General features: G+C 37.4%; 4 protein-coding genes across 7 annotated transcripts; 2 read left to right on the top strand and 2 right to left on the bottom strand.

Moving 5' to 3' along the window:
• The first annotated feature begins 1,125 nt into the window (after window positions 1–1,125).
• Window positions 1,126–3,223, top strand: LOC125216890 (V-type proton ATPase subunit G 1-like). 4 transcript variants are annotated; one of them, XM_048118675.2, is made up of 4 exons: window positions 1,126–1,274; window positions 2,088–2,194; window positions 2,522–2,622; window positions 2,734–3,223. In XM_048118675.2, the coding sequence occupies exons 2-4, from the start codon at window positions 2,110–2,112 to the stop codon at window positions 2,875–2,877; spliced, it is 330 nt and encodes a 109-aa protein (XP_047974632.1). In that variant the 5' UTR covers window positions 1,126–1,274; window positions 2,088–2,109; the 3' UTR covers window positions 2,878–3,223. The 4 variants fall into 4 exon arrangements, with proteins under 4 accessions (XP_047974632.1, XP_047974633.1, XP_047974634.1 ...); XM_048118676.2 differs by having other exon boundaries at window positions 1,177–1,320; XM_048118677.2 differs by having other exon boundaries at window positions 1,179–1,274; window positions 2,099–2,194.
• A 4,504-nt stretch (window positions 3,224–7,727) lies between these two features.
• Window positions 7,728–16,717, top strand: LOC125209137 (dihydrolipoyllysine-residue acetyltransferase component 1 of pyruvate dehydrogenase complex, mitochondrial-like). Its single transcript, XM_089067993.1, has 23 exons — window positions 7,728–7,922; window positions 8,522–8,569; window positions 9,421–9,478; window positions 9,555–9,588; window positions 10,344–10,393; window positions 10,472–10,516; window positions 10,699–10,772; window positions 11,129–11,198; window positions 11,647–11,835; window positions 11,946–11,990; window positions 12,073–12,146; window positions 12,579–12,648; window positions 12,773–13,153; window positions 14,382–14,442; window positions 14,533–14,577; window positions 14,657–14,740; window positions 15,008–15,084; window positions 15,171–15,233; window positions 15,348–15,418; window positions 15,503–15,563; window positions 15,811–15,871; window positions 15,955–16,035; window positions 16,257–16,717. The coding sequence occupies exons 1-23, from the start codon at window positions 7,816–7,818 to the stop codon at window positions 16,313–16,315; spliced, it is 1,908 nt and encodes a 635-aa protein (XP_088924119.1). The 5' UTR covers window positions 7,728–7,815; the 3' UTR covers window positions 16,316–16,717.
• Window positions 16,718–16,750: 33 nt separating this feature from the next.
• LOC125211536 (pyruvate kinase 1, cytosolic-like) lies at window positions 16,751–19,913 on the bottom strand. The gene is made up of 15 exons (XM_048111374.2): window positions 19,754–19,913; window positions 19,579–19,675; window positions 19,359–19,456; window positions 19,126–19,281; window positions 18,866–18,943; window positions 18,663–18,794; window positions 18,487–18,567; window positions 18,237–18,398; window positions 18,026–18,170; window positions 17,863–17,951; window positions 17,690–17,785; window positions 17,504–17,571; window positions 17,328–17,427; window positions 17,195–17,254; window positions 16,751–17,115 (listed from the first exon to the last, which is right to left on the bottom strand). The coding sequence occupies exons 1-15, from the start codon at window positions 19,826–19,828 to the stop codon at window positions 16,963–16,965; spliced, it is 1,590 nt and encodes a 529-aa protein (XP_047967331.1). The 5' UTR covers window positions 19,829–19,913; the 3' UTR covers window positions 16,751–16,962.
• Window positions 19,914–20,448: 535 nt separating this feature from the next.
• Window positions 20,449–24,658, bottom strand: LOC125211537 (pyruvate kinase 2, cytosolic-like). Its single transcript, XM_048111376.2, has 16 exons — window positions 24,499–24,658; window positions 24,059–24,155; window positions 23,502–23,599; window positions 23,260–23,415; window positions 22,989–23,066; window positions 22,744–22,875; window positions 22,537–22,617; window positions 22,349–22,420; window positions 22,180–22,269; window positions 21,961–22,105; window positions 21,740–21,828; window positions 21,494–21,589; window positions 21,322–21,389; window positions 21,112–21,211; window positions 20,925–20,984; window positions 20,449–20,755 (listed from the first exon to the last, which is right to left on the bottom strand). Exons 1-16 carry the CDS (start codon window positions 24,568–24,570, stop codon window positions 20,603–20,605), a joined length of 1,587 nt encoding a protein of 528 aa, XP_047967333.1. The 5' UTR covers window positions 24,571–24,658; the 3' UTR covers window positions 20,449–20,602.
• Window positions 24,659–27,126: the final 2,468 nt, after the last annotated feature.

Below are 27,126 nucleotides of genomic sequence, written 5' to 3'. Positions count from 1 at the left end.
GCGCCTTTCCCGCTCCCTACGGCGGACGTCCGGTCGGACGTTGCCGACCGGCGACCGGGAGGGGCGCCGGTGGAGATACCCTTAGCATCCTTTGATGGACGGAGGAAGTTTTGGATAAATGCCGGACTCGCACGAATATGTTTTTTTAGCGAGGGACGATAGTATCCAATGAGGGCTGAGGGACTACACAAATAAGGTCGTGGTAAGGTCAACCACTATAGCCAAGCACAGTCGAATACGACTTGCAATGGGCGGGGGGCAAGGGCGGATGACCAATATTTTTGGGACTTGGGGGCGAAGGCCAACAGAATCGATGATGGCCGATGGACTAGCACGAAACAAACAATGAGAAGTCGACCAATATAGCCTAGCACAACGAGTGTGATCTACAATGGCTGAATGTTGAACGTTGATGGCCATTAATTGTTGGATGATGCTAGACACATGGTACATTGGATCGATTGCATATCATTCTTCTATCTTATACTACCTATATTTCTAATTCTAACCATTTTATGAAAAAAATTACTATTGCTCTAAACTTATGAATTTGTATCATTCTTCTATCTCATACCATCTACTTCTAATCAATTTATGAAAAAGGTTTTTGTATTAAGTTTATTAATTCGCAGTCCATATATGTACAATATGATGATCTCTCATGCATTCTCTATTCGTAGCTCTTTTAAAATTCTCATTTTATACATTCATATGTTTTTAAAAACATTTTCCCAATATTTCAATTTTATCTTTCTATTTAGAAATATTTTAATAAAAGTGTTATCATATGATAACCCATAACCAAATAACTTATTATTTTATAGACGGGATGGTGTAGGATTTGGTAAGAAACAAAGTCTCGGTACTATTCCTCCATTCCCCACTTCCTATTCTTTGATAAGTCCTATAGACGGAATGGTATAGGATTTGGTAAGAAACAAAGTCTTGGTACTATTCTTCTCTTCCCCATTTCCTATTCTTTAAAACTTATCGTTTTTTTGTTAAAAATAATAAAGATATGATCACATAATAACCCTATGGTAATAACCAAATTACTTATCAATTTATAGACGAAACATATGATTTTCCCTAAAAATATTAATACCAACGAAATATGCAAAAAATTTTGAAGATAATTGTGAAAAGACACCCAAGCATTAGTAAAAACTAAACGGTCAATTTGTTTCGTTGGATTCTCAAATCGTCGTTATCCACCCCTCTCTCCCTCATTCACGCTCTCAAGTCTGATCCATTGTTAGTTTCTCTCTTTCCAGGTGCTTACATCACTCCAATCTCTCTGCTTTCTTCCTTTTCACTGCCGTAATTTTCTTCAACTTTCTCAATTTTCCGATAATGTTCGATGTATATGGTTCGTGGATGGTTAGATCTGCTGTTGCGCTAGAGCAAATTTCTCTTTCTGGATTTGCAGACCTTGTTGTGATATGCCCCGTTTTCTGCCAATTAATAATCTTGTCTCAAAACGTACTCTTGTTTGGGGGTGTGCTGATTTGATGGTGGGGTTTGGAAGTGGTGATCGTTTCAATCATTAGCACTGCGATCCTTAAGTTTTCTTATTTAGTGATTCAATTTTGGCATAAATGAATCTCTGCTTTTGGGATGGCGTCAGAGTTGAGCCGTTGGCTTCCACTAATTCGAGTAGAGAGGATGTAATGTGGCGAGGTTTGAATTGGATATAGTAATAAGTTTGGGATCTGTGGCGATTCTTAGTTTTCTCAGATTAATGCATGATTAGGTATTCAATTCTGCTTTCAGTTTAATGAAGAGCAGATGATCAGGTTAGTTGTAGTAGTAGTTAGTGTACTGAGTACTATTATGCTTTATTATTATTTGAAACTGGTTGTTTCCTAACTTATTTCAGTTAATCATGAATGATTGCCTTCTAAATCTGAGTTGTCCTCTTAATTTGAACAGTTTCATGGGATTTAATTAATGAATTGGAATTTCATGAAAAGTTGTGCATGTTTGTTGCAAAGTCTTTAGCATGAAGTTTTGTGATCTCGCACTGCTGATGCTTTGGCATCACCTTGATGTGAGTTTAACTAGTTTACATTGTTTTATCTCTGAAGCCTTGTTTCAGTCACCCCCGACATGGCCTCCAGTAGCCAGAATGGAATTCAACTCTTGCTAGCTGCAGAACAAGAGGCTCAGCACATTGTCAATGCTGCTAGAACTGGTGATGATTTTTTACCTGGGTATTCATGCTTAATTGTTTACGCTCTTGCTTTCTTTGGTAGCTAGGAACCCTTTTTTGGAGACTGTAAAATTCTGATGATAGTGTGACCGTCTGAAGTCTGATGTAGTACTGTATTTCTCTGTCAGTTAAATACCCCCTTTTTGCATTTCTCCCATGGCTGTGGGGATTGGAGGGATATAGTCTATAGGGGTGGATGAACGTGGTCTCGTTCAAACACGCCTTAAGTTTCTACACTTAATAAACACTACTTTTATGTGCTTCGCTCATAGAATGACTCTCACTTTTAGCTCTGGCTATCATGCACAGCAAAACAAGCCAGACTTAAACAGGCAAAAGAGGAGGCCGAGAAGGAAATTGCTGAATTTCGTTCTCAAATGGAGGCTGAATATCAAAGGAAGGTGGCCGAGGTAATAATTCAATAGGCATATGACACTAGTTTATTTCAATAGTCCCATTAATAAATCTTCTTCACTTCTCCACACATTACTATATTGAACATTTCTCCTTCATGTGCACAGAGCAGTGGAGACTCAGGTGCTAATGTGAAACGCCTTGAAGAAGAAACAGATGGAAAGATCCATCACCTGAAGGCAGAAGCTTCCAGAATCTCCCCTGATGTCGTCTCCATGCTTCTGAGGCATGTGACTACAGTAAAGAACTGAGGTCTTGGTTGAGCTGCGACTACGTTTTCTGGTGCCAGACTCATCTGATCAGGTGGAATATGTGTGTTGGTTCGACTCGTCATTTGCTATAGTTTTATTTGGCGTTTTGCTCAGATTGCTTCCTTTTTATCAAATAAAGCCACGAAGTGTTAGTGTTTGTTTTGGGAGAGGAGAGAGACTTTTATTTATTGAGTGATGGTCGTATCAATATTTCAGCAGTGTATCACTATATCTTTGTTGTTGAGAATCAACTATGTAACTCAACTTGACTCCCTTCCCCATGAGGCATTTCCAACTTTGTTGTTGAGAATCAGCCAAGTAAATTTGTGTTTATGCATGAGTTAAATCCTGGAAAATTGGGAAAATAGTTATAGAATTATATTTTCTCATCTTTTCATTTTCGTCTGTCCATAAAAATTAGTCTCGTACTAAATATAAAAAGTCATATCCAATTTATTACTCACTTTTTTTCTCTCTCTTTCTTTCCTATTTTATCTACATTTTCTCATTCTTTCTACCATATCTTTTTTTCATACTATACTAATTTTGCATTAAAACTCATATCGTCCACCAATGAAACTATTTTTAATTGGCGAATAGAGTACTGCTCTCTTCGTGACTATAAAAATGAAATCAGAGTGTAATATTATAGAATTTCAATAAAAATAATTAGAGTAGAACGAGCGTTGATATTTAATAAAAGAGGGAACATCTTTTTTTATACATCAACTATCCTAAATGAGCAAATTTGATCCGTAACATTTCATAATATCTTTTGAGGTCCATCAACTATAAGTTAATATCAATTCAACTAATTTTTGACTATTTCCAATATTTTCATAACCAAAGTACCCTTAAGGCCATGAGGGCAATTCAATCTATTTACCCTCTCATTTTCATTAGAGTGAACTAAATAAATGGTACATGATCTTTCACTTTTGCACGTAAATGGTACCTGATCTTTGTTTTATATTGTTTTTGGTACCTATAAATCATATTTTTGGTACCTAATGTAATTATTTTCCCAAAATGCCTTCTAAACAAATTAATTTTCCCATTCATGTCATAAAGGATATTTTGGGCATAAATAAAATTAGTACCAAAAGTGATATTATAATATCTTCTTTAATTTTCCTCACTCTTTATACTATTATTTTTAATCAATATTAATATTATTATTTTAATGTTATAGATTAATAATTAATTTATTTTTTTATATCATTCAAATATACTTAATTATAATTATAGATATAATTATATTTAATTATTATAATAATACTAAAAAGTGTTAGTAGTTAATAAATAATTGTAGTATAATTATATAAATTATGAATCACCAGAATATTATGTAATAATAATATTTTAATAATTATAACTATTATTATTATTATTATTATTATTATTTTACATAAATTAGTAACTTATTAATATAGCCTTAATAAAAATTTAACATTGTGAATTGTATTCATAATGATATAAAGAGTTGAATATTTTTAGTTAGGTGTTTCAACCTTAAAATGAGTATAAAAAATTTAATAAAAAATATTCAATTGATTTAATTACTTAAAATAATTAATTTAATTTGGCATTTTGTTCTTGATTTATATTATTAATGCAATTAGATGTATGTATAAAACACTAAAAAGAAAAGAAGAAAAACAAGAGAAGAAAAAAGAAGGAAGAAGAAACATAAACTAAGGAGAAAAAGAAAAAAGAAAGGAAGATAAAATGTTTAAAAAATAAGGAAGAAGAAACTAAGAGCATCCGCAATGGTGCTTAGGCCAGCCATATGCCAGCAATAGGCCAGTCATTCTCTCCCCTGCCACGTCAGCAACACTAAAAAATCCACCTGCCACATCAGATTTAGGCCAGCCGCAATAAAAATAATTCAAAATATACTACATTTACGGAATTAAAATTACGATTAAATTACGGAATTAAATGTACGACACATATACGGGAAAAATAATCCATTCCATTAAAAAAAAAGTACAAAGATTTTTAAAAAAAAGTACATGATTTTTTTTAAAAAAAAAGGGCTTCCACACATGAGCCCCGCCGCTCTCTACTCCTCATCGCCGTCGCCGTGGGGGAGGTCGTGGGATCCGCCGCCGCTGCCGCTGTAGTCGCCGCTATAGTTCAGTCGCTGCTTCTTCGGCCACCCAGCGTCGCATCCCGCCCGGAACTTCTCGGAGTCCTTCAGCAACAAGAAGCACTCCCAGAAGGTGAACTCCTTATACTTCCCCTCCAAGGGGAACTGACTCGCGGCTATCCTCCGGTCGTCGTCCTCATTCTGCCCACTACTGAGCTGACGGAGGGCGTTGGCGTACAAATTCGCAAAACGGCCCACCGCGGCCCTGGTGCGCTCCCACCCCTTCCGGACCTCCTCGTTGCTAAAGTCCTTCCCGTGCGGGCAATGCCTCCTATAGGCAGCTCTGATCTTCGCCCACATGTTGACGACCCGCTGGTTGTTCGCAACCAGCGGATCGTCGCACACCTCCAACCACCCCCTGGCCACCCCGGCGTACTCATCCTTCGTCCACTTCCTCCGGCCAGGGGTGTGGTCAACAGCGGGCTGCGATGACTCGCCGACCGCCTTGGCCTTCCCCCTCGTCTTCTTCTTCGGCGCGGCCCGCCTCGCCGGAACGGGAGTATCCGGATCCTCGAGATCGATCCCCATATCATGCAATGACAGAAGGTTATCGCCAGTGAACTGCGTCTCCACTGGGGTCGACGTGTGAGACGAAGCCGTCAAAAAATCAAGCGAGGGCCGATATACCGTGTCCCCTCCCGGTGACCCCTGAACCCCCCCCCCCCCCCCCCCCCCCGCATCCCGGGATGCATACCGTGCTACATCCCCCCGGGCATCCCGCCCTGGCACATCATCCTGTTGCATCTGGGGCATACCCCCCCCCACCCACCCGAGCGCTGACTGCCCGCCGCCCGTCATCCCCCACGGCATACCCCCTGCGCCCCCCCCCGGCGCACCGGCCATCATCCCCATCATCTGATTCCAAGGGATGTTAAACCCCGGGCCCATCTGCCCCCATCCAGATCCCACAGGTACCGTGGGAGTCTGAGATCCACTCGTCGCTGGACTGGACTCGTTGTTGTGATCCATCGCTCGATGATGCTCTTGTACAAAAAGTTAGAGAGAGAGAAAACTCGTTAAAACAAGTGGTGCAAATGAAAATGAAACGAAAATCGCGTTTATATAGGTTTATAATTTGGGATAGTTGATGTACCAAAAAAGATATTTCCTCTAATTTTAGTTTCAAAATAAAAATATCTTTATGATATTAATATTTTATTACTATTAATTATTTACGTTTAGTTTTACTTATTTGTAATATTTTAAATCATTGTACTATATTTAATATTAATAGTGAAATAACTTAGGTATAAATATATGTAAATATTATACTTATACTTGTATATAAAAGTAGTTCAATTTATTAGATGGAATATTAATTTTTCAATCTTAAAGCTATACACAGAAGAATATGTTATTTTTAAGAGCAATACAAAATTGACAATTAAAAATAGAGTGAACTACGTAAATGGTACTTGGTCTTTCACTTTCGCACGTAAATGGTACCTGATCTTTATTTTATATCGTTTTTTGTACCTATAAATCACATTTTTGGTACCTGATGCAATTTTCTTCCCAAAATGCCCTTTAAACAAATATATTTTCCCATTTATGTCATAGATGGTTTTTTGGGCATACATAAAATTAGTACCAAAAGTGGTATTATAATATCTTCTCTCATTCTCCTCACTCTTTATACTATTATTATTAATCAATATTAATATTATTAGTAATTGTAGTCTAAAAAATGGTACCTGATCTTTCGCACGTAAATGGTACCTGATCTTTCACTTTCGCACGTAATGAGAGGGTAAATAGATTGAATTGCCCTTCATAGCCTTAAGGGTACTTTGGTCATGAAAATATTGGAAATAGCTAAAAGTTGTAGAATTGGTATTAACCTATAATTGATGGACCTCAAAAGATATTATGAAATGTTACGGACTAAATTTGCTCATTTGGGATAGTTTATGTATTAAAAACGATATTCCCTCTTAATAAAAATATTTGCAGTATATAATGAGTCATATAGATGGAAATACGACTGTCAGTTTGGATATCGAGTATCGAATAATCCTAATTTGATCAGAAAATTTCCAGATAATGTATACCATAAACATGAAAAATAGGATATCAGGAATGGGTTCGGGTATTAGGATTTTGAAATTTTAATGTATCGAGGATTGAGTATTACCCAATTATTCAAATTTTAATTTAATTCAAGTCATATCGCAGCCAAGATGTTGGCACCCACAACGAAACCGATGGCGATGGTTCCAAGTGACCCCTTCTTCGGGTCCACTGCGGTCGCGTACACGGTGTACACCAGCCCGAATGTGATGATGATCTCAAACACCACTCCCTGGATCGCTCCCAATCCCGCTACCACATCGTGGATCGGAATAGCCTTCATTTCCAACATATATCAATTCATTCAGTAGCGGATCCAGGATTAAAAAATAAAGTGACATAATTAAACATTTAAGTAGCAGATCCAGAATTTAATAATAAAAGGACATAACTAAATATATGTGGCGTATCCTAAATTCAAAAATAAAAAAGACATAATTAAATATATTTTGTTATATATTTTGAAATATTCATATTATACCTAATATTCATTTTATAAATATTTTACTAACTTAAATTTATCATAATTTTTAATTTATTATTAAAATATTTATTAAACAGACTTAGAGTGACAAAAAAAGCTTTTTTTTTTCTTTTTGGACACATTAGTTTGTAAAAGTGGGAAAAAACGAATTCATCTACATTTTGTGTGCTTATGTAGAAATCATTTAATATAGAGAAGTAGGAGAAAGGAGAATTTGCTGCGAATTTGATCTATGGCGCTGTCTAGGCTACGGCATCCGGTGATCTCGTGTGCTCCGTCTCTCATCAGGATCAGAGCTCGCTTCCTATCTCTCTCATCTACTCATTCATTTCTCAATCGGTACTCTTCATTCTTGTTTATTCCTTTTGCCGCTGAATTCGAATGAACTTAATTTTGGTTGATACGATGGCATCATGAATTCTTTATCCGATCGGAACTTGAAACAACGTTGTTTTGGATAAGATTGAGTGGTTGGTGGAGCGGTCAAATGCGGCGGCATTGGAATTAGTCGATTGGTGAAATAGAATGTAGGAATCCGTAGTTGTTCTGCTGCCTTGTGCTGCATTTATTGTTGTTTTTGTTATGCCTTAGAATGCAAGGACGAATGCAATTATGTTGGAGAGTAACAATGTCTTAATCCGAATCACAAGTAGCTCTTTAGTGGAGCTGCTTGCTGATTTTATACTAGCGAGCACATATGCTCAAGGTTACATTGTATGTGCCTCAGGTTCATTTATTCATATGGGTTTGGAATCTGTTATTTATCCTGAATGCAATGACATTGCTTTCCCCCAATGTTTCATCCTATGCCTCTGAAATAGAACCTAGATGGTTTGACATAATTCCTGGACCATTTCCTATATTCTTCATACAGAATTTCCAGTTATGTATCAAATGTGCTTCTTTATCATCTTATTGTCAACATATTGGTGCCGCAGTTCAAGGGGGTCAAATACTAGTCCTGAAGTTGCAGAGACTTTGTTAAGGTATGCCTGTACAATCTTATGCTTAGTTCCTTCTCTTGTTTTGTCTACCTCAACTTGAACTTGCAGTTGATGTTTGTATTAAACACACCAGTATTTTGAGTTTTAAGATTTAATGTTTTTCTCAGTTTTTTTGTATTTTTCCAAACAATCTCCTTTATTCTTCCTCTGTTATGGCTTATGAGCTGACTTAGTGGAAGTAATATTCTTAGCTGTCTGTTTTATCTTTTAACAGATAACTTTAATTAGACAAGTAGTACTGCAGATTTTTACTGCTAAACCAATTGTCAAAGGAGAGCTATGCTTCTACTCGCCATTTGCTACAGTCTGCAGATGTGTAATAGGCTTGGTGCTTTTATATCATAAATAGCTATACGCGGCTAGGTTTTCTTGTCTTTATTGTTGAAAGTTGTAAATAGGAAGGCTTTCGCATGACTTGAATTCTTTCTGTACAATACTCTGCAGCGAATGCCACTATTCAGTAGTCTGAAATCTGTATCATTACTTCTGATTCAGTAGTTTTTGTACTTTCATTTTTATGAATCAATTTTGATAACTGAGTCTTGCTGGTCGAAGCGGTCAGCTTACATGACAAGTGAAGTGCACACTTCTACCCTAGCATTGGAAAATATATTCTAGCCTTTCTGTCCTGGCATATCTCCTTGTGGTCTGACTCTTAAATTGTTCCTAAAAAAATTTGATGTTTCTAATAAATTGCCTTATAGTATAAGAGAAGAAAATAACTTTCTGAATGTTGCATTTGATAGTATGGTGTATTATTTGTCAAATTCGAATAGCATTAAATCCACTGGCTAATTTTTACTTTTCCATAATCTCCTTCTGAAATTTTGCAGGCCAGCAGCATCATTTCCATTAATTAATGGAATTTATGGAGATTCTTCTAAGATCAAGGTTGGTAGCAAAATGGTATTTTTAATATATCTAAACATATGCAGCTTTGCTAACTATATGCATGGGGTGTTTACAGTTCAAAATCGGCATCCGCTCCTTTTCTTCTGCCGGTATAACTCTTTTTGCTCAACTTGATCTTCCTATTCAAAATTTTATTTGGCAATCTCGTGTGTCAGCTTCATCAAGCTGGCTTAGTTAAACTGTCAATAACTAATTTGCATGGATTCATCCATCATGTAGTTTTCCATCCAAGCTTATTTTATGTATTGTCCCAGATGTTAATGTGTAACCCTTATACAATTATACTCAATCTTGTAGTAATATTTTAACTCAGAAAATAGTATGTTGAATATTATTATTATCTTAGCAACGTCTAAGGAAAATAGTGATAGATATTATAAGCAATGTTGCTTATTTGCTTCTGTGGCTCTGCTTGTGCACATTAATGTGCCTTGTTTGGCTTAAGGTGGTTATAGTTAGTTGAGCTCACATATTGATCTTTAGCCTCCTGTAGTTGAAGCTTCCTCATAGTATTAGTTTGTCATTAGATATTACCCGTGTATAACTTGGAAAAAGAGGATGAATAGACAGCAACATCATGGATCATTATGGATTGCATAAGTATGGAACTCCATTCTGCTGTGAGATATATGACATCACATTTGTTTGCTTCATATGTTTCAAGAGAGTATAGAAGCATTTTGTCTATTGAACAGTATGAAAGAAGTCTCAGATATATCCAACAGCAGTGCCTTCACGTTAGATTTTACTAAAATCTTGTAGACAGTAATCTGGAAAACTAAATAAGAAAATATTGTATTCTCTATATTTTTTTCGCTTATCATCAAGTTCTAAATTATTTCAGAGATACCTGAGCATACAGTGCTTCAAATGCCAGCTTTATCACCTACAATGGTAAATGACTTTATGTAATATATTAACCATAACAACACTCTGTCACTGGCATCCTTATATGTTTTTCCTTTTCTATAGAGTCAAGGTAATATTGTGAAGTGGATGAAGAAAGAAGGAGATAAGGTCAGTTGGAGTTACGGTGTCATTCAGATTTCCTTGTCATGCAGCATTCTCAATTGCAACTGCAGTAACAGTATAACACATTCGATGAATGAATAATATGAAAATGTAGTGCCAAAATATGGATTAGATATCTCAGGTAGATTAAGTTGATCTGATCTGTTTCTTTCTTCTGGATCTAATAGGTTGAAGTGGGGGATGTGCTTTGTGAAATCGAGACAGACAAAGCCACTGTGGAGTTTGAATCTCTTGAAGAAGGGTAAATTATGTTGCTTGTTAATGGATCTAGATCTACTGCTGTATGTGATGGATCTACTGTTGCTTGTTGAAGAATTGCTGTCTTTACTCAAAAAAGAAAAAGGAAAACGAAAAAAATTGCAGTCTCCATTCAAAGTCCATTTATTGTTAAATTGAGCCATAATTAATACTCCCTATAAGTTCTATTGCAAAAATAAATATACATATTACTCAGAATATTGAATCTCTCGTCAGCATGACTGTCAATAGCTATTTTGTTGGGTTGTAGTATTTCTTATGAAATTTGTTTTCATTGACTACTAAGAATTACTTTATTCTTCCTGAAAATGTATCTGAGTAAATATTATATGCTTGCAGGTTTCTAGCTAAGATACTGGTGCCAGAAGGTTCAAAGGATGTTCCTGTGGGACAGCCTATAGCAGTTACAGTTACGTGCCATAGGCATCTAAATCTTCTCTCTTTATGTTAATTCTTTCGTTAATTGGAGTATAATTGATTTTTTTTTTCAAATTCCAAACATATCATTATATGCGTTGAATATGTCTAAATATTGCAATTTGCACACTCGATGGTTAACTCAATTATAGACTATCCATGGTTAACTGGGATTATCATGGGACTTATACGCCCACCTTATTGAGGGCCATCTGTTAAGTTTAACCATAAAGCTAAATCCTTTTTTAATAACCTGAAATCACTGGTAGATATATGTTCTTTTGAGCTTACTGCCTTGCATGTTTTATGATTTTCTTTTGGAACCTTAATCTTCTTGAATAAGAGTATAAGACATCTGTCTCTTAGGAGAGAGACCAGGCTTGAATTATGTTACTGGCATCATCTAATATCAGATGACTGATTTTAATCTTGTTACCCAGGTTGAGGATCAAGATGATATAGGTAGCATTCCTACAACTATAAGTGGGGTAGAAGCAGCAGATAAAACTTCCACTGAACCAGCAGCAACACATGGAGACAACATGCCGGAAACTAGCTCTGTGAACATCAACACATCTGAACTTCCTCCGCACACCGTCCTTCAAATGCCGGCACTATCACCTACCATGGTAAGAGCACCTCTAGCTGTCAAGTTTTGTACGCTATGCCATCATTTACAATTGTTTTTAAGTTCTGAAAATGCTCTCTTCTTTAATTTATTTTTCTCTTTCATCTGCAGAACCAGGGGAATATTGCAAAATGGACGAAAAAAGAAGGTGATAAGGTCAGAATATTTTTCTCTTGCCAACATAGATCTCATGTATATATCTGCTTTCTGGTGACATGTCTTTCTGTGCTTGTTGCAGATTGAGGTTGGTGATGTTATTTGTGAAATCGAAACAGACAAAGCAACACTTGAATATGAATGTCTTGAAGAAGGGTAATAGAAATGTTTATTGTATTGGTTGAATGCATAAGAGTTTAGTATCACGAAAATTTTCTGCTGGTCCAGGGAAATATATGAAGGACCACATAGTTCTGGAAAACTACTGTGGTGACTTCCTCAAACAATAAAATATTTTTCATTGATGTTTTGGATCTTAAGTTGATTAGTGGGTCATTTACTGCTAAACATATTTATGTAACTAAACTTTGATAGGTTTCTCTATCCTGCTGGGAAGTTGTTATATGAAATTTCTTGTCATTCTTGTTGTGGCATGAACTGTGAAATGCTTTCAGTCGTCATAGTTTGGTCAAATGCTTGCTCAAACGTAATTTGCATGACAGATGGTGTTATAACTTCAATATCTCTTCAACATTCTCTTAATTATTTATCTATTTTATAATCATAGTTTTGATTTGTTGGTTTCAGATTTTTGGCAAAGATTTTGGCTCCAGAAGGATCAAGAGATGTGGCTGTGGGTCAGCCCATTGCTATAACTGTAAGTTTATAATGCTCACCAAAAATCATTTTTTTGTTAAAAAAGGTGTTCTTCATATTGCTGATGAATGATGATGTATATTCACAAGTGATTATAGTTTATTTGGGGATCTATGTGTCTCTAGGTTGAGGATAATAATGACATTGAAGCTGTAAGAACATCTGTAAGCACTGATTCGAGGACCAAAGCTGAAAAGCCAGTTCAACAAATTGCAAAGAAGGATGTCAAAACTCAGAAATCAAGTTTTAATAGGATTAGTCCTGCTGCAAAGATGCTAATCTCTGAACACGGCTTAGATGTATCATCGCTAACATCATCTGGTCCCCGTGGTACTTTGTTGAAGGGGGATGTTTTGGCTGCAATAAAGTCTGGAAAAGTATCCAAAGTATCTGTACCTAAGGATAAGACTTCATCACCTCAGTCTTCTTCCTCCCTACCAGCGGGGTCTAAATCCACTGCACAGGATGTTGCTTATGAAGATCTGCCAAACAGTCAAATTCGCAAGGTGCTGAGCTATCAATTTTAGTTGTTTTTTATATACACTTGAACTGTTCAAGGAGTAAAGATATCATATGAACCTGATATATATTCATCATTATATTTTTTTAGTTATTAGTATTATTTATCTAGTTGATATTACTAGTTTGTTAGAGATATGTTTATATCTTAGAGTTTGATTTGGTTTAGGAGTCCAGTATTTATCTTATAGAGTTTATTTAAGTTGGAGTCTATTATAGAGTCTTACAGTCTTTTATAGAGTCTTACAAATAGGGATATGTTCCCTACTTACAGTGTTCAGAAATAAAGTTTAATTCAACTATTTCTGCTGTGGCCTTGTCGGAGGATGATCTCTTAGTCACAAGAGGAATATTTATCTTTTATTTTATTTATCATTGTTTTCTTTTATATTTCTGGTCTCTGTTATTTTTCCAGCAGCTTTTTCATTGCTATCATGTCAATTGTCTGATATGCTTCATATCCCAAGATATTAGCAAATGTTTATGGTACCCCTGCCTATCTCTCTGTATCGGAACCTAAGTTCCCTTCTGTGAATTTTGTATATAGATTCTCAACTGCTTTTTGGGTGGAATGTAACATGGATCTGAAACATAAAACATACATGTGACAGATCCGTGTAAAAATTTCTAAGATTCACAGGGGAAATTTCATCCTGAATTTATCATGCTTATACACATAACATAAACTTCTCTGGATACTGGTACAAGGCTGCTGATATAATCAGGTTTAGACGGACGGATATCACTTTTGATTATCCAGATATACAGTGTCTAGCTTTTTCTGTAGAACTTTTTTTTAGTTTCTACTCCCTCCGTTTTTTAAAAATAGGGAGGTTTGAAACGGCACGGGTTTTAATGCACAATTTGGTAAAGTAAAAGAGAGGGGGAGAAAAATTGGTAAAGTAAGAGAGAGGGAGAGAAAAAAGTAATGGAATTAATGTTAGTGGATCATGAGGTCCTCTTTAAGTTGATAATTGTAAGTGGTAAATAAATTGATGTATAGGGGTGTAAAGATTTCCTAAAATAGAAAGTTTAAAAGTTGCTATTTTTAAAGAACAGACTATAATGGAAAGAGTTGCTATTTTTAAAAAAACGGAGGGAGTATAATTATAAGATAATAATCATCATGATTTTCAAATGCACACTAAATTGTTTTTTCATTGCTGTTACCCATCTTATTGTAATTATGAATAATGTTTCCTTGATTATTTGAAGGTAATTGCAGCACGCTTATTGGAATCAAAACAATCCACTCCTCATTTGTATCTATCAACAGGTATCAAATATTCATATACAGTATACATTTCTCTTTCAGCATTGCATATTGCAGTACAAGTGTGATCTTATTTTAAATGCCTTATACCAGACGTTATACTGGATCCTCTTCTCTCATTCAGAAAGGAGCTTACAGGTAGTGGTTGCAATCTCTGATGAGATTTGTTGTGAAGAGCATCATTGTGCTCACGATCTCACTTTGTTCTGCTTTGCAGCAAAGTATGATGTCAAAGTCTCGGTTAATGATATAGTGATCAAAGCGGTTGCTATTGCATTGAGAAATGTTCCAGAAGCAAATGGTAAGTGGTTTTCCATTTAAATCCTGCTTTTGGAAGATGGGTTAACTGAAAATCAAGAGATGAGAAACTCAGAGAGAGAGGAGGATGCCCATCTTGGGTATCAGGGTTTAGGATTTTCCATTTGGCCTGACTCAGCTTGTGATCATAGCAGCTTTGCACTTAACTGTTTACACGAGTTTACTAAATTAGTTGTTATATATATATAATGTTTCTTTTCTCTTTCTTACGAAACTATTGCACTTCACTGATTATTAACTAACCATGCAGCTTATTGGGATGCCAGCAAAGGGGAAAGAGTTTTATGCGATTCAGTAGACATATCTATTGCAGTTGCTACAGAGAAGGTATTCTTTGAGATATCACTTGGTGTTTCTTAACAGCTAACAGCCCTCATCTCATGCCTATCATCACAACATCTTTCAATTTTCAGGGATTGATGACTCCAATTGTAAGAAATGCGGACCAGAAGTCCATATCATCAATATCCTTGGAGGTGCTACCCTGTACATTTTTTGTCAAACGTCTTGCCATTCTGTTGACCATTTAATGCTATGCTTTCTTTCACCGAATAAATTTTGTCCTTACTCAACTTTTGCCTTTTTCAAAGGTTAAAGAACTTGCTGAAAAGGCACGGGCCGGGAAGCTCAAGCCAAATGAGTTCCAAGGCGGCACTTTCAGGTGATTTATTCATGCTTGTGTGGATGCAATAGATTAGTTGTTCCTTTTCCTAAACCACCTTAAATGTCCCTTTTTTCCATGCAGCATTTCAAACTTGGGGATGTATCCTGTTGATAATTTTTGTGCAATTATAAACCCGCCTCAGGTTCTCTCTCCCTCTCTCTCATGCACACTCTTGGTTGTCACACCCTACCATTTTGAAACCAAACATGTATGCTTCAATTACATTAGCTCGCTTGCTGGCCATGAGCTTTTTTAAGCAGAAAATTTTATGAATTTGGTGTCGGTGGCCCAAATTAACATTTCCTTATTGATCATAAATGTAAGTAAATATACACTCTACTATGGTTTTTCACTATGTATCATGAACTAAAGTGGTTTTGTTTATGAAGGCCGGTATTCTTGCTGTTGGCCGAGGTAATCAAGTTGTAGAACCAGCTATTGGAGACGATGGTAATACATAAATACACATGGCTCAATGCAAAGTTCTGCTAGCTCTACACCTTTTTTCTGAACTTGAAAAATCTGTGTTCCAGGGATTGAGAAGCCAGCTGTTGTTACAAAGATGAATGTAACATTGTCTGCTGACCATCGCGTGTTTGATGGCAAAGTTGGAGGTACGTAATGCCAACGAAATTAAACATCCATCTGTGAAAAGTTATGCCGTACTTGCATCTCCCCTATACTTTAATCAGCTGGACAACACTTTGATTTATCCCTCCTCTTTCTTTGTCTTTCTTGTCCAACTAAAGAAGAAAATGAGTAAAAGTTGTACAGTTAGCAGTCTCTTCACTATATTCGTTACACTGTCAGTGATGTTGTAAAATCGGTTTCTCAGGTGCTTTTGTGGCTGCACTTCGATCCAACTTCAGTGATATTCGAAGGCTTCTTTTATGAAGACTTAGAAGTTGTCTTCTCAGATAACATAACACAATCGAATGGAAGAATATCTTAGATCAGAATGGTCCAGATGTTTTCCTGGAGCTTGGCGCTGATTTCTTCACTTTTTTTCACCGGATTTGCTTTTCGACAGATAAGAGTCATTTTATGGGGCCAAATTTGTTCAAACATTTGGCAGCGATTGCTTCTTAGTTTTTCTCGTATCAAATACACAAAAACCTATTTGAGAGAGTGTTGCCATAAAACGAAGTAAAGGTAGAGAATAATTAGATGGGAATACTTTTATCTTGTTTCTTCCAATAAATTAGTATCTCCCTTGTTTCTATGTACATTCTTACACCTTTTTTGTTGGACAAAATATTCGTCATTATCGAATCCTATATATTTTTGCAACTTAAATTGAGCATATTAAAATTCACGATTACAGGAGACTAAAATGAAGTGTTTCATAGTATTAGATTTAACGTGATTTCATTGTCATTGTGGGCTTTCACACAGTTTTGACATAGAAAAGGGAACTCTTATCTTGGTTGAACAGTGTTGAGCACCTCAACTTTATTACTGATTAGGACAGCATGTGCAAAATCCCAAAATCCCTCTTACATATAAGAGTCCCATTTTATTCAGATGCACAATTAGCTTGTCTATTGGTCAAGCTCAATGATCTTGACAACAGATGCATCACCAATTTTCTGGAAGACGACAACACGGTCATGCGTTTGTATAAGGCCTGAGGCCTTGCCATGTTCCAGAGCAACCTTGAGGATTGACTCACTCGTTGCACTGGTCGACTCCGACTGTAATAGCAGAGATCATCATCATCATCATCAAAGAGAGATCAAAGAGAGATCAAAGAGGGAGCAGTAAAGTTATTACCGGATGTCTGGGATCTGCAAGCATTGGGAAGAGGCCTCTGACTATCAAAGATTGCCTAGCCTGCCAAGACAAATTCATGCAAATGGTTTCACTAAAATGAACATGATCTTAAGCATTTGACACCAAAATATACCTCGAAAGCTCCAGTAAAGGTCCACCGGAGCTGATTCGTCTTCACTCGTGGAATCACAACAGATATTACAGGCATTGTAGGTCTGTACTTAGCTAACAACCTGCACTTTTATCATGCCTCATCAAGTCACCCACTGAGTGTCTGTGTGTGTGTGTGTGGGAGAGAGAGAGAGAGACCTAGCAGCTCTTCCTGAGGAAGTGAAGCAGATAATGACTGATGCCTTCACCTTGATGGCAGCTCGAACCTACATTTCACAAAACACAATTTTATGAACTGAATAATTCTATGTATGTGAAATAAAATAGAGAAATGTATAGTTAGATAGAAATGGAAAGAGAGAGAGATATTAGAGGGCAACATACAGCAGAAGAGGCAATTGATTCAAGGTGACTCATGGGTTCTCCAACAAACTTGACTGTCTTCTTGAAATACAGATCCTGATTGTATACCTTTTCTGCCTGAAAAAGCAAGCCTAACAATTCTAAAACCTAGGCTAGAAACCCAATTATCTTAAAATCTGCCATCATCAACTAACCTCAGCACAAATCTTACGAACAACCGATATAGTCTCCACTGGGTATAGCCCCCTCAGTGTTTCTGCTCCTAGCAGGATTGCATCACTTCCTGTAAAGTGCAAACAAATAAACCTTAGACACAACAAGTAATGCGAAAACATCGGTGTAACAAGTCAGATGTACCGTCCAATACAGCATTGGCGACATCAGTCGCCTCTGCACGAGTAGGCCTCAAGTTGTCAGCCATACTGTCCACGACACGAGTCACCACTGCAGGCTTCCCTGCCATGTTGCACTTGTGAACAGCTTCCTTCTGAAACATAAACACCTGAATGGAATACAAAATTCCCCGTTAGAGCAGTTTTTTGAATGTATCAAGGATCGTGGAGCGGACCTTCTCTGGTGGGAGATCGATCCCAAGATTCCCTCGAGAGAGAATGATCCCATCGGCTGCTTCAAGGATCTCATCAAAGTGAGTCATCCCCTCCACATTGTCGATCTTTGCAAAGATCAGAGTCTGGTTGAGATCACCCAACGTAGAGAGAAACTCCCGTGCCTGAAACGAGAGCACGTCCATTTCATCACCCAACGGGTCTATGACAATCAACCACATTCAGCACCAGCCAGATGGCAACTATACTTACAAGCCTGATGTCTTCAGCACACCTTGTGTATGAGAGTGAAAGGAAGTCTATGTTGTTGCGAATGCCCCAAGTGCGTATCACCTAATCTCACCACAAACCAACACACATTTTTCATCACAAGGAATGAATGGATTTGAGCGTTCTTGAATGGTAAAGTACAGCTCAAAAACAAATACCTCCTTATCTTTGTCTGTCAGAGTAGGAAGCTCGATCCGAATCTGAGATACGTGCAGAGTGTACAACGATCCAGCCAAGGTTGCAGAGTTCTTGATCAAACAAACCACATCCTTCCCTTTCACCTCTGTAACCTGCATGATTGGACCATCACAATTGACACACTCGTTGACATAGTTAAACCTAATTATGTCAGCAGCATTACCTCAAGCCAGACCGAGGTAGTTTCACTTCCTGTAAACAGATATTGACCGATAAAAATAGTATCCCCCATCTTCACTGCCTGCAAAATCATCACAACTATGTTGATCATGAATATCATCAGAAACTCTCAACTGAACAGAGCTAAACTTTATAGGCCGAATGCATAAACACCCCATTTTCCAAAGTAAACTACCATTGAGACATAACAACCATCTGCAGCTTCACAAGATTAGAGCTTTGTGCATTAGCTTACTGTGTTACCTCGGATAAGCCGGTGAAATTAATGGGAAGCAAATTGGGAGTGGCTTCCTTGTCTTGATCAGGTGTTAGAATGACTGTGGAATTTTCCTCGAGGGAAATAGGATGCTCAGTCTTGTTGACAACTTGCAGCTCCGGGCCCACGGTGTCGAGCATGAGCTGATCAAGAATGAACAGAGGATGATTCAAAAGCAAAAAAAAAAAACAAGATTTTGAAAAATTTAGAGGAAGCTTACAGCACAGAGCTTTTTGGTGCTCTTGATAGCCACTCTCAAATTGTCCAATGACTCCTGATGAAATTCAGCATCACCCCACGAGAAATCGAAGCGAGCAACTATTGAAAAATACACAATAGATGACATAATTTGCTTGAATTCAAATTCCCAATTAAGCAATAGCAGTTGATAATCATGATCCATCTATCCATAAAGTCAATGGAAGTTGAATGAAACTGACCAGACATCCCAGCTTGGAGGCAGCCGGAGATGGCCTCCACCGATCTTGATTTGGGGCCCAGCGTTCCAACAATCTTTGTCAATGCTGGGAAGAAGTTCTGAAACACCAGACCAGACTACTTATAATTTGGACTTTACAACATGAGAGAGAGAGAGAGAGCGATACAAATACATACAGGTTTGCTGGGCTCAAGAATGGAGGCCATTCTGAGGGGCTCTTCAAGGAGCAAGTGATTGGAGTTGGAGACCATGTCTGAATCAAGAAACACGCACAAACACAGTGTGGAGGGTGTGGATGAGGAGAGATCTAAATGTGGGGGAGATGACAATTCACAATCTTGAGATAATGTGGTTATATATTACCGACAAAAAAACAAAAAACACTAATAAAATAGGAAAGATTCTGTATTTGGAGTTGACGGATGAGTAATTACAGTTGGCATATGATTAATGCAGGCATTCAACATATTTGACAGAAATGGCAGTTACATGCCACTTCCGTACAACGACTACAAGCTTACAACACTTTTAATTCAACTGTCTAATCATCTTCTCCTCACTTTCAATGTTTAATTTTCTACTCTTAACCGATTTTTGATATTTTCATTTTTTCTTTATTAATCTATCTCGAATTTTAAGAAATAAAGTTCGCAGATTTAATTTCAAGTGGATAAATGGTCCTGTCATATATGACTGGATATTCATGTATGCAAGTGAAAAAGTCACTTTTTTAGTGGATTCACTAAGATCAAGTTTTCAAATAAGTTTTATGCAATTCTCCATTTATTTGAAGTATATTTCATAATTCACCACCTGCAAGTTCGCCCCTTCTTGATATAATTGAAGTGAAATGAAATAAGAGTAGTGAAGATAAAAATAAAATGACAATTTTCATTCAGATCTCTCCTTTATCACACGACCAGTTCATTTAATTAGCTGAAAAATAGAATTCGAAGATTGTTTAATACATTCATCCAACAAAGTGATACATTATTCAACACTTTAACATGATGTTGAGTGGAGCCCTAATCTTCAAGCTCAATGATCTTCACCACAGACGCATCCCCAACTTTCTGGCAAACCACCACGCGGTCATGTGGTTTTATGACGCCAGAGGCCTTCCCGTGATCCAAGGCTACCTTCAGCACGGACTCGTTTGTCGAGCTCGAGAATTCAGCCTGCAAACAAAACAAACAGACACTTAAAAAAATTATGTTCTGGATCCTCCACTGTAACGAGGCTACACATGATCGATAATCGTTGGGACTTTTGAATGATGTTGAATGCAAGTAAGTACATAAACAACTACGGCCAAACAGGGAGAGAGAAACGGAAGAAAGGTCTTACTGGATGCCGAGGATCTGCAAGCATGGGGAAAAGGCCTCTTACTATCAGAGATTGCCTCGCCTGCCAACAACGAATATGCCAAACGATTAATAAGCGACCAGGGAATTTTCCTTCTCTTTCATCTCATTTCAAGTAGAAGTTTGTGAAGCTAAATTGTCTATACAGATCAGATTATACAGTAGAGTACCTCAAAAGCCCCACTGAAGGTCCACGAGAGCTGATTCGTCTTCAGACGGGGAATGACAACGGACAAAACCGGCATAGTAGGTCTATACTTAGCTATTAACCTGCATTGTTTGTTGGAAGGAGCATATTTAGCTACTGCATTTAAGTATCAAAATTTATCTGTTGCAAAATATACGACACAGAATATCAGACTATAAAGTGAAACGCAAACCTTGCAGCTCTTCCCGATGAAGTGAAGCAAATAATGATCGATGCCTTCACCTTGATGGCAGCACGGACCTACATAAATAAGAAAATGCAGGGGGTGTCACGAATAACTCAGAAGACCAATCGAAACAGATTGAAAGAAACGAAATAAAGCAAAAATGGCGGTAGATGCATACTGCTGAGGAAGCTATTGATTCTAGGTGCGACATTGGCTCGCCAACATGTTTCACGGCCTTCTTGAAATAGAGATCTTGATGGTAGGCCTTTTCAGCCTGCATGTGGTATAAAAAGTTCGACGAGCCAAACAAGATGAAAAACGTTATCTTCTGAGATGCTATATCGTAGAATCTATGCAAATATAATAACGGTGTATCATGGAAGGTGTAGAGTTTAGAGTTTCAAAGAAGCAGGACAAACCACACCTCGGAACAAATTTTCCCGACTGTAGATATTGTCTCGACAGGGTAAAGTCCTCGTAAGGTCTCTGCACCTAGTAGAATTGCATCAGTGCCTGAAAACGAGTGCAAATGACGTTTAATGAGCTTTCAAGTTTTCGGACTCATAAAACGTTAGGGATATTAATTCTTAGGACACCTAAAGAAGCTACTACGAAAAAAAAACTTATTATAAAAACGGAAGATACCATCTAGCACAGCATTTGCAACATCAGTTGCCTCAGCACGAGTGGGCCTTAAGTTGTCGGTCATGCTGTCTACAACACGAGTCACCACTGCGGGCTTCCCTGCAACATTGCATTTGTAAATGGCTTCCTTTTGGTATAAGAATACCTGCATACAGCAAGAACATGTCAGATCTTCAGGTAGCTAAGAAAAGAAATTGTGCATTAAAGTTCAATGTAGACCTTCTCGGGTGGTAGATCTATTCCAAGATTTCCGCGAGCAAGGATTATGCCATCTGCTTCTTGGAGAATCTCGTCAAAATTATCCAAGCCCTGTAAATAGAGGGAAATAACTATGGCATACATTTATGTGTAAATTTAGTTCCGGAAATATCAAAGTTGAAAAATTGACCTCCACGTTCTCAATCTTCGCAAAAATCTGAGTCTGACTGAGGTCACCTAATCCAGAAAGAAACTCGCGCGCCTGAAAGAAAATGTAAAATTTCCGCCCCACACTTGTCATAAATGTTGCCTAAATGATCTAACATAAATGGTTTGAAGAGAGAAACATGTAAATAAAATCTATGATACTATACTTACATGTCTAACATCTTCAGCCCGTCGAGCATAAGAAAGTGAGAGAAAATCTATTTTGTTTCGAACTCCCCAAGTGCTTATAACCTGATTATGGTATGAAACAGACATGCCATGTAAATTAGGTATAACTTTTTCTACAGAGTGAGTGTGTGTTTGTTTGTGTGCGTGCGTTTATACAAATTACTCATTAGAGATGAAAGAAGCTCATGCCTCCTTATCTTTATCAGTGAGAGTAGGAAGATCGATATGGATCCCTGCGACATGCAATGTGTATAACGGCCCAGCCAACGTGGCAGAATTCTTGATCCGACATACCACATCCTCCCCTTTTACCTCTGACACCTGCACCGAGGAATAGCAAATATGATCAAGAATTTCACAGTCAGTAACTGAAATATGAAGGTCAGAAGATGCAAAAGGCAATGAAATGAAATGATATTCTGGGTCTGCCATACCTCCATCCAAACCGAAGTCGTTTCATTTCCAGTAAACAAGTATTGGCCAATGAAAATATCATCTCCCTTTTTCACGGCCTGCAAAATAGGAAACAAGGTTTGTCAATTAAGCAATGTTTCAGAAATCAAACTGAGAAAAGGCGGGACTGAGGCAGGCAATATCGAGAACCTCTAGTGTTACTATAAATAATCGATCCATAATCGTGCATGCATCACGACTCACGGGCAAGATAAAACATCACGAAATTTCTTGTAGACGTAGCATCTTTACCTTGGATAATCCACTAAAATTAATCGGAAGTAGATCCGAACTAGCTTGCTTATCTTGATCGGGTGTTAGGATGACAAAAGAATCTTCCTCAAGGGCGATTGGGTGCTCAGACTTGTTGACAAGTAGCAGCTCTGGACCCAATGTATCTAGCATAACCTGAGAGAAATGAAATGTATGGATGCCATTCGAAAGTAAATGTATACATGCCATTTAAACGTCAATGCAGGACATATGAAGCTTACCCCGCACAGTTTTTGTGTTGCCTTGATTGCCATCGATAAGTTCTCCAGTGTGTCTTGGTGAAATTTCGCATCACCAAACGAGAAATCAAATCGTGCAACTATTTATACATCAAAAGAATTTGATTTAGATGATTGCAGCAGCAGCAAGGGCTATCACGACACGCATCTACCTTACAAGGTAGGTATCTTTGAATGCCTCTTACACAAACTAAATAAAGAACAATCTGGTCGAAGAAATCATGAGACATATGACACTGAACTAGTTGTTCATTGATCTCTCTTTCGACAACTTCTTGTATTATTCATCAACTACACTCGAAAATCCAATAACAGATCCTATGCAGACTACCCCCCACCCCACCCAACACCATTACCACCACAAGCATCAGCACATTGCCAATGCAGACAGCAAGATAAGCATCTACTCTTAAATCTCATACATCAACCTAAACACAGCAGTCCAGCAACAAATAAGCAATCTAAAAGCAATTACACATCACCAAATAGGTAGAAACACACACAAACACATAAACAGGAGCTGAGTTAAGGAAAATCACCAGACATTCCAGCCTTGAGACAGCCAGCGATAACCTCAACAGACCGTGAATTCGGGCCTAGTGTCCCCACTATCTTGGTCATTGCCGGAAAGAAACTCTACACAAACAAATCACATCCAAACTCACAACACAGTACTAAAGCAGCAGCACAAAAAATTGTTCAAATTCAAGAAGAAATCATAATCACAATGTGGTGAAGGAATCAATCCATTATGGGCAGTTCACACAACCCTTTTCTCTAATCACATCAAACGGCCAAGATCGTGAAGGAAGAATACAAACAACTGGCCAAGATCGTGATCGAGAACAGTTCGAATAACCCCCTTTTTCACCACTCACATGAACTAGCCAAGATCACACTCACACACAACAAATTGAAAGAGGAAAAGAAAAAAAGATTCGATTTTTGAGGCAGTTTTGTGAAGAGGAATGATACATACAGGCTTGGAGGGCTCGAGAATGGAAGCCATCCTAATGGGCTCTTCAAGAAGCAGGTAATTTGAGACCACCATTTTTCACGCACAAACACACAGTGGAGAGTGAAGTGAGTTCTTGACGATGAGGGGGTAGCTGAGACGAATGATGGAGGAGTGAAGTGAGGGGAAACCGGGGCATTTTGCCACCCTTTTCTACGTACAAAATCAATGTGCTGTCGCTGTCGCATCATTCGTGTCACCAATCAATTTCAGTTCTTGCACATTTCAACCTTAAATATTTCTAACATGATCATATTTTTTACTTTAGATGAAAATAATGTTGTTAGAGAGAATCAACGAATGAATCTTTTTAATTCTGCATGTCCTATAATCCTGATTATTAGTTTTATACGTGTTTTATCAACATTTCTAATCTCATACAGAATGGAATTTTTTAAGTCTAGCAACGAGACAATACCAAAATGTAGAGATTTACTACTACTAATGTAAGGCTGATTGAAAAGTGGGAGTTGGTTAAATCATTAATTGCCCTTTATTGTTAAAATAAATCTTGGTTTTTTTTAAGTTTTCTAATTATTCCAAAGTTTTAATTGAATCATGTTATATTTGTGTCAATGGAAAGGCATCTGTGATTTATTTTCCCTTTTTTTTACGCATATTGTTTGTTCATATGTCATTGTCAAAATTTACTATGGATTCACTGACATGGTGTGCTGAATAAACAATGGATTTGGAGATGACACGTGTTGCAAGTATCCTTTTCAAATTGATTTAAAATTTTATATGCATTCAGTAGCGTCCAAATTTGGTTAAAGACTTTCATGAAATTGTTCGCATAAATAGTGAACTAAGTGAAGTACTGTTAGAAACTTTGAATCAAGGTAAAAAGCAAACCATTGGCGCCACCTTTTTTGCAAGCAAGGCTGTTAAACGACGGATGGGATCATCTATGTCATAATATTCTACTTCATCCCCTATTACATACACACATAATAAGTGATGGTGGGGTCCATCACTCATGTTTGCAGTTTGCAATGTTTTAAAAATCGGATCGGCCGATGAACCGGTGAGGCTACTGGTTCACGGTTCAACCAGTCCGACCGATTCAATCACTGGTCGAACCGTTTTACTTTGCAAATATAAAATTAAATATGCTCTTACAAAATATATTAAATTTAGTGAGTAATATATTACAATTAATATTAACATATAACAAAAACATATATTAAACATTTTAAGTAAATTAAATATTAAGAGTATTTAAAGTAAGTGGATGGTAAAATTTAAATATTTATTAAATATATAAATTTTTAATTAATGCAGCAAAAAAAATTACATATTTTACATATAATAAATAGATAAAATTCATATTATCTCAAACCATTTATGTGGTGAAACAATATTATAGATAATATATAAACTAAACATCAATTTTTAGTTAACTTGGATAAATATATATACTATAATAGTATTATTAGTTATTACATAAAATTAAATTTGAATTATTAGTAAATATGAAGTAATAAACCATATTAATAATATATATATTACATCAATAAAAATAAAATTTAGTGGCTTATAATTAAAATTAAACATATCACAACTAAAACTTATTTTAAAGTATAAAACTAAACACAAATTATTAATTTGTGTGGACAAAAAATTATAGAGTTAATATATAACAATAATTAATGTTCACAATATTTCATTCAAGATCATGTGGTGGAGTGGTAGAGGTGTTGGTTACCTAAAGGTCTAGGGTTCAATCCTCTCTAGTCACATATTTTAAACAAGCTTTTAAACATAAAAATCGGTTCCCGGTTCCCGGTTCAACCGGTCCGACCGGCCGGTTCCGGCGGCTCAAGGCGGTTTAACATACTAACGGTTTTAGGGGCCGAACCGGATCGGATCAGCTGCCGGTTCGCGGTCCGACCAGTCGAACTGGCCGGTCCGGTCCGATTTTTAAAACACTGGTGGTTTGTGTGTATGTAGTAGGGGATGGAGTAGAATATGGCATAGGTGATCCTCATTGGCTAAACGGGTACTCGATCACATGCATGCTCGCAATGCGAAAGGCATTGGGAGTATATGTGCGCTTGATCAAGTACATGCGCTCTTGATCAGGAGCGTAACCAAAATTTTATTAAAAGAGGGGCAAAATATAATAAACAAGAAAAAATTATGTATTTGAGAAGGTGCATTTAGAGTAGTTGAAATATATAATCAGAAATCTATATATAAATATATAAAGGAAATGAACGGACGAGGAGAGACATTTGCCCCATGTCCTTATAAGCTATATCCGCCCCGGCTCTTGATATTAGAGCATCCACTATAGGGGCGGCGCGCCGGCCGCCCCCATCGCGGCTTAGCCACAGGCGGGCTACTGCGGAGGACGCGTCCGCCCCGGAGGCGGACGATTTTGTTGGGGCGGAAGGGCATTCGCCCCGAAGGCGGCGTGGACGAGCCGGAGGAGAGAGAAGCGCGGCGGCCGCCGCGCCGATCTATTGCGCGGCGAAACCGCCGCGGCGGTCGCCGTTTTTTATTTTAATTTTTTTTTTATTTCGAATTTGTAATTACTTTTTTGGCTTATTTAAATACCCCACCAATTTGTTTTTCACTCCACACCCA

Source organism: Salvia hispanica, chromosome 3 (genome assembly GCF_029641045.1).
Source record: "Salvia hispanica isolate PSC_SH4W2 chromosome 3, Shi_PSC_v1, whole genome shotgun sequence".
Taxonomy (NCBI): Eukaryota; Viridiplantae; Streptophyta; class Magnoliopsida; order Lamiales; family Lamiaceae; genus Salvia; species Salvia hispanica.
The sequence above is the reverse complement of the archived record's forward strand: the minus strand, read 5'-3'. Positions and strand labels throughout refer to the sequence as shown.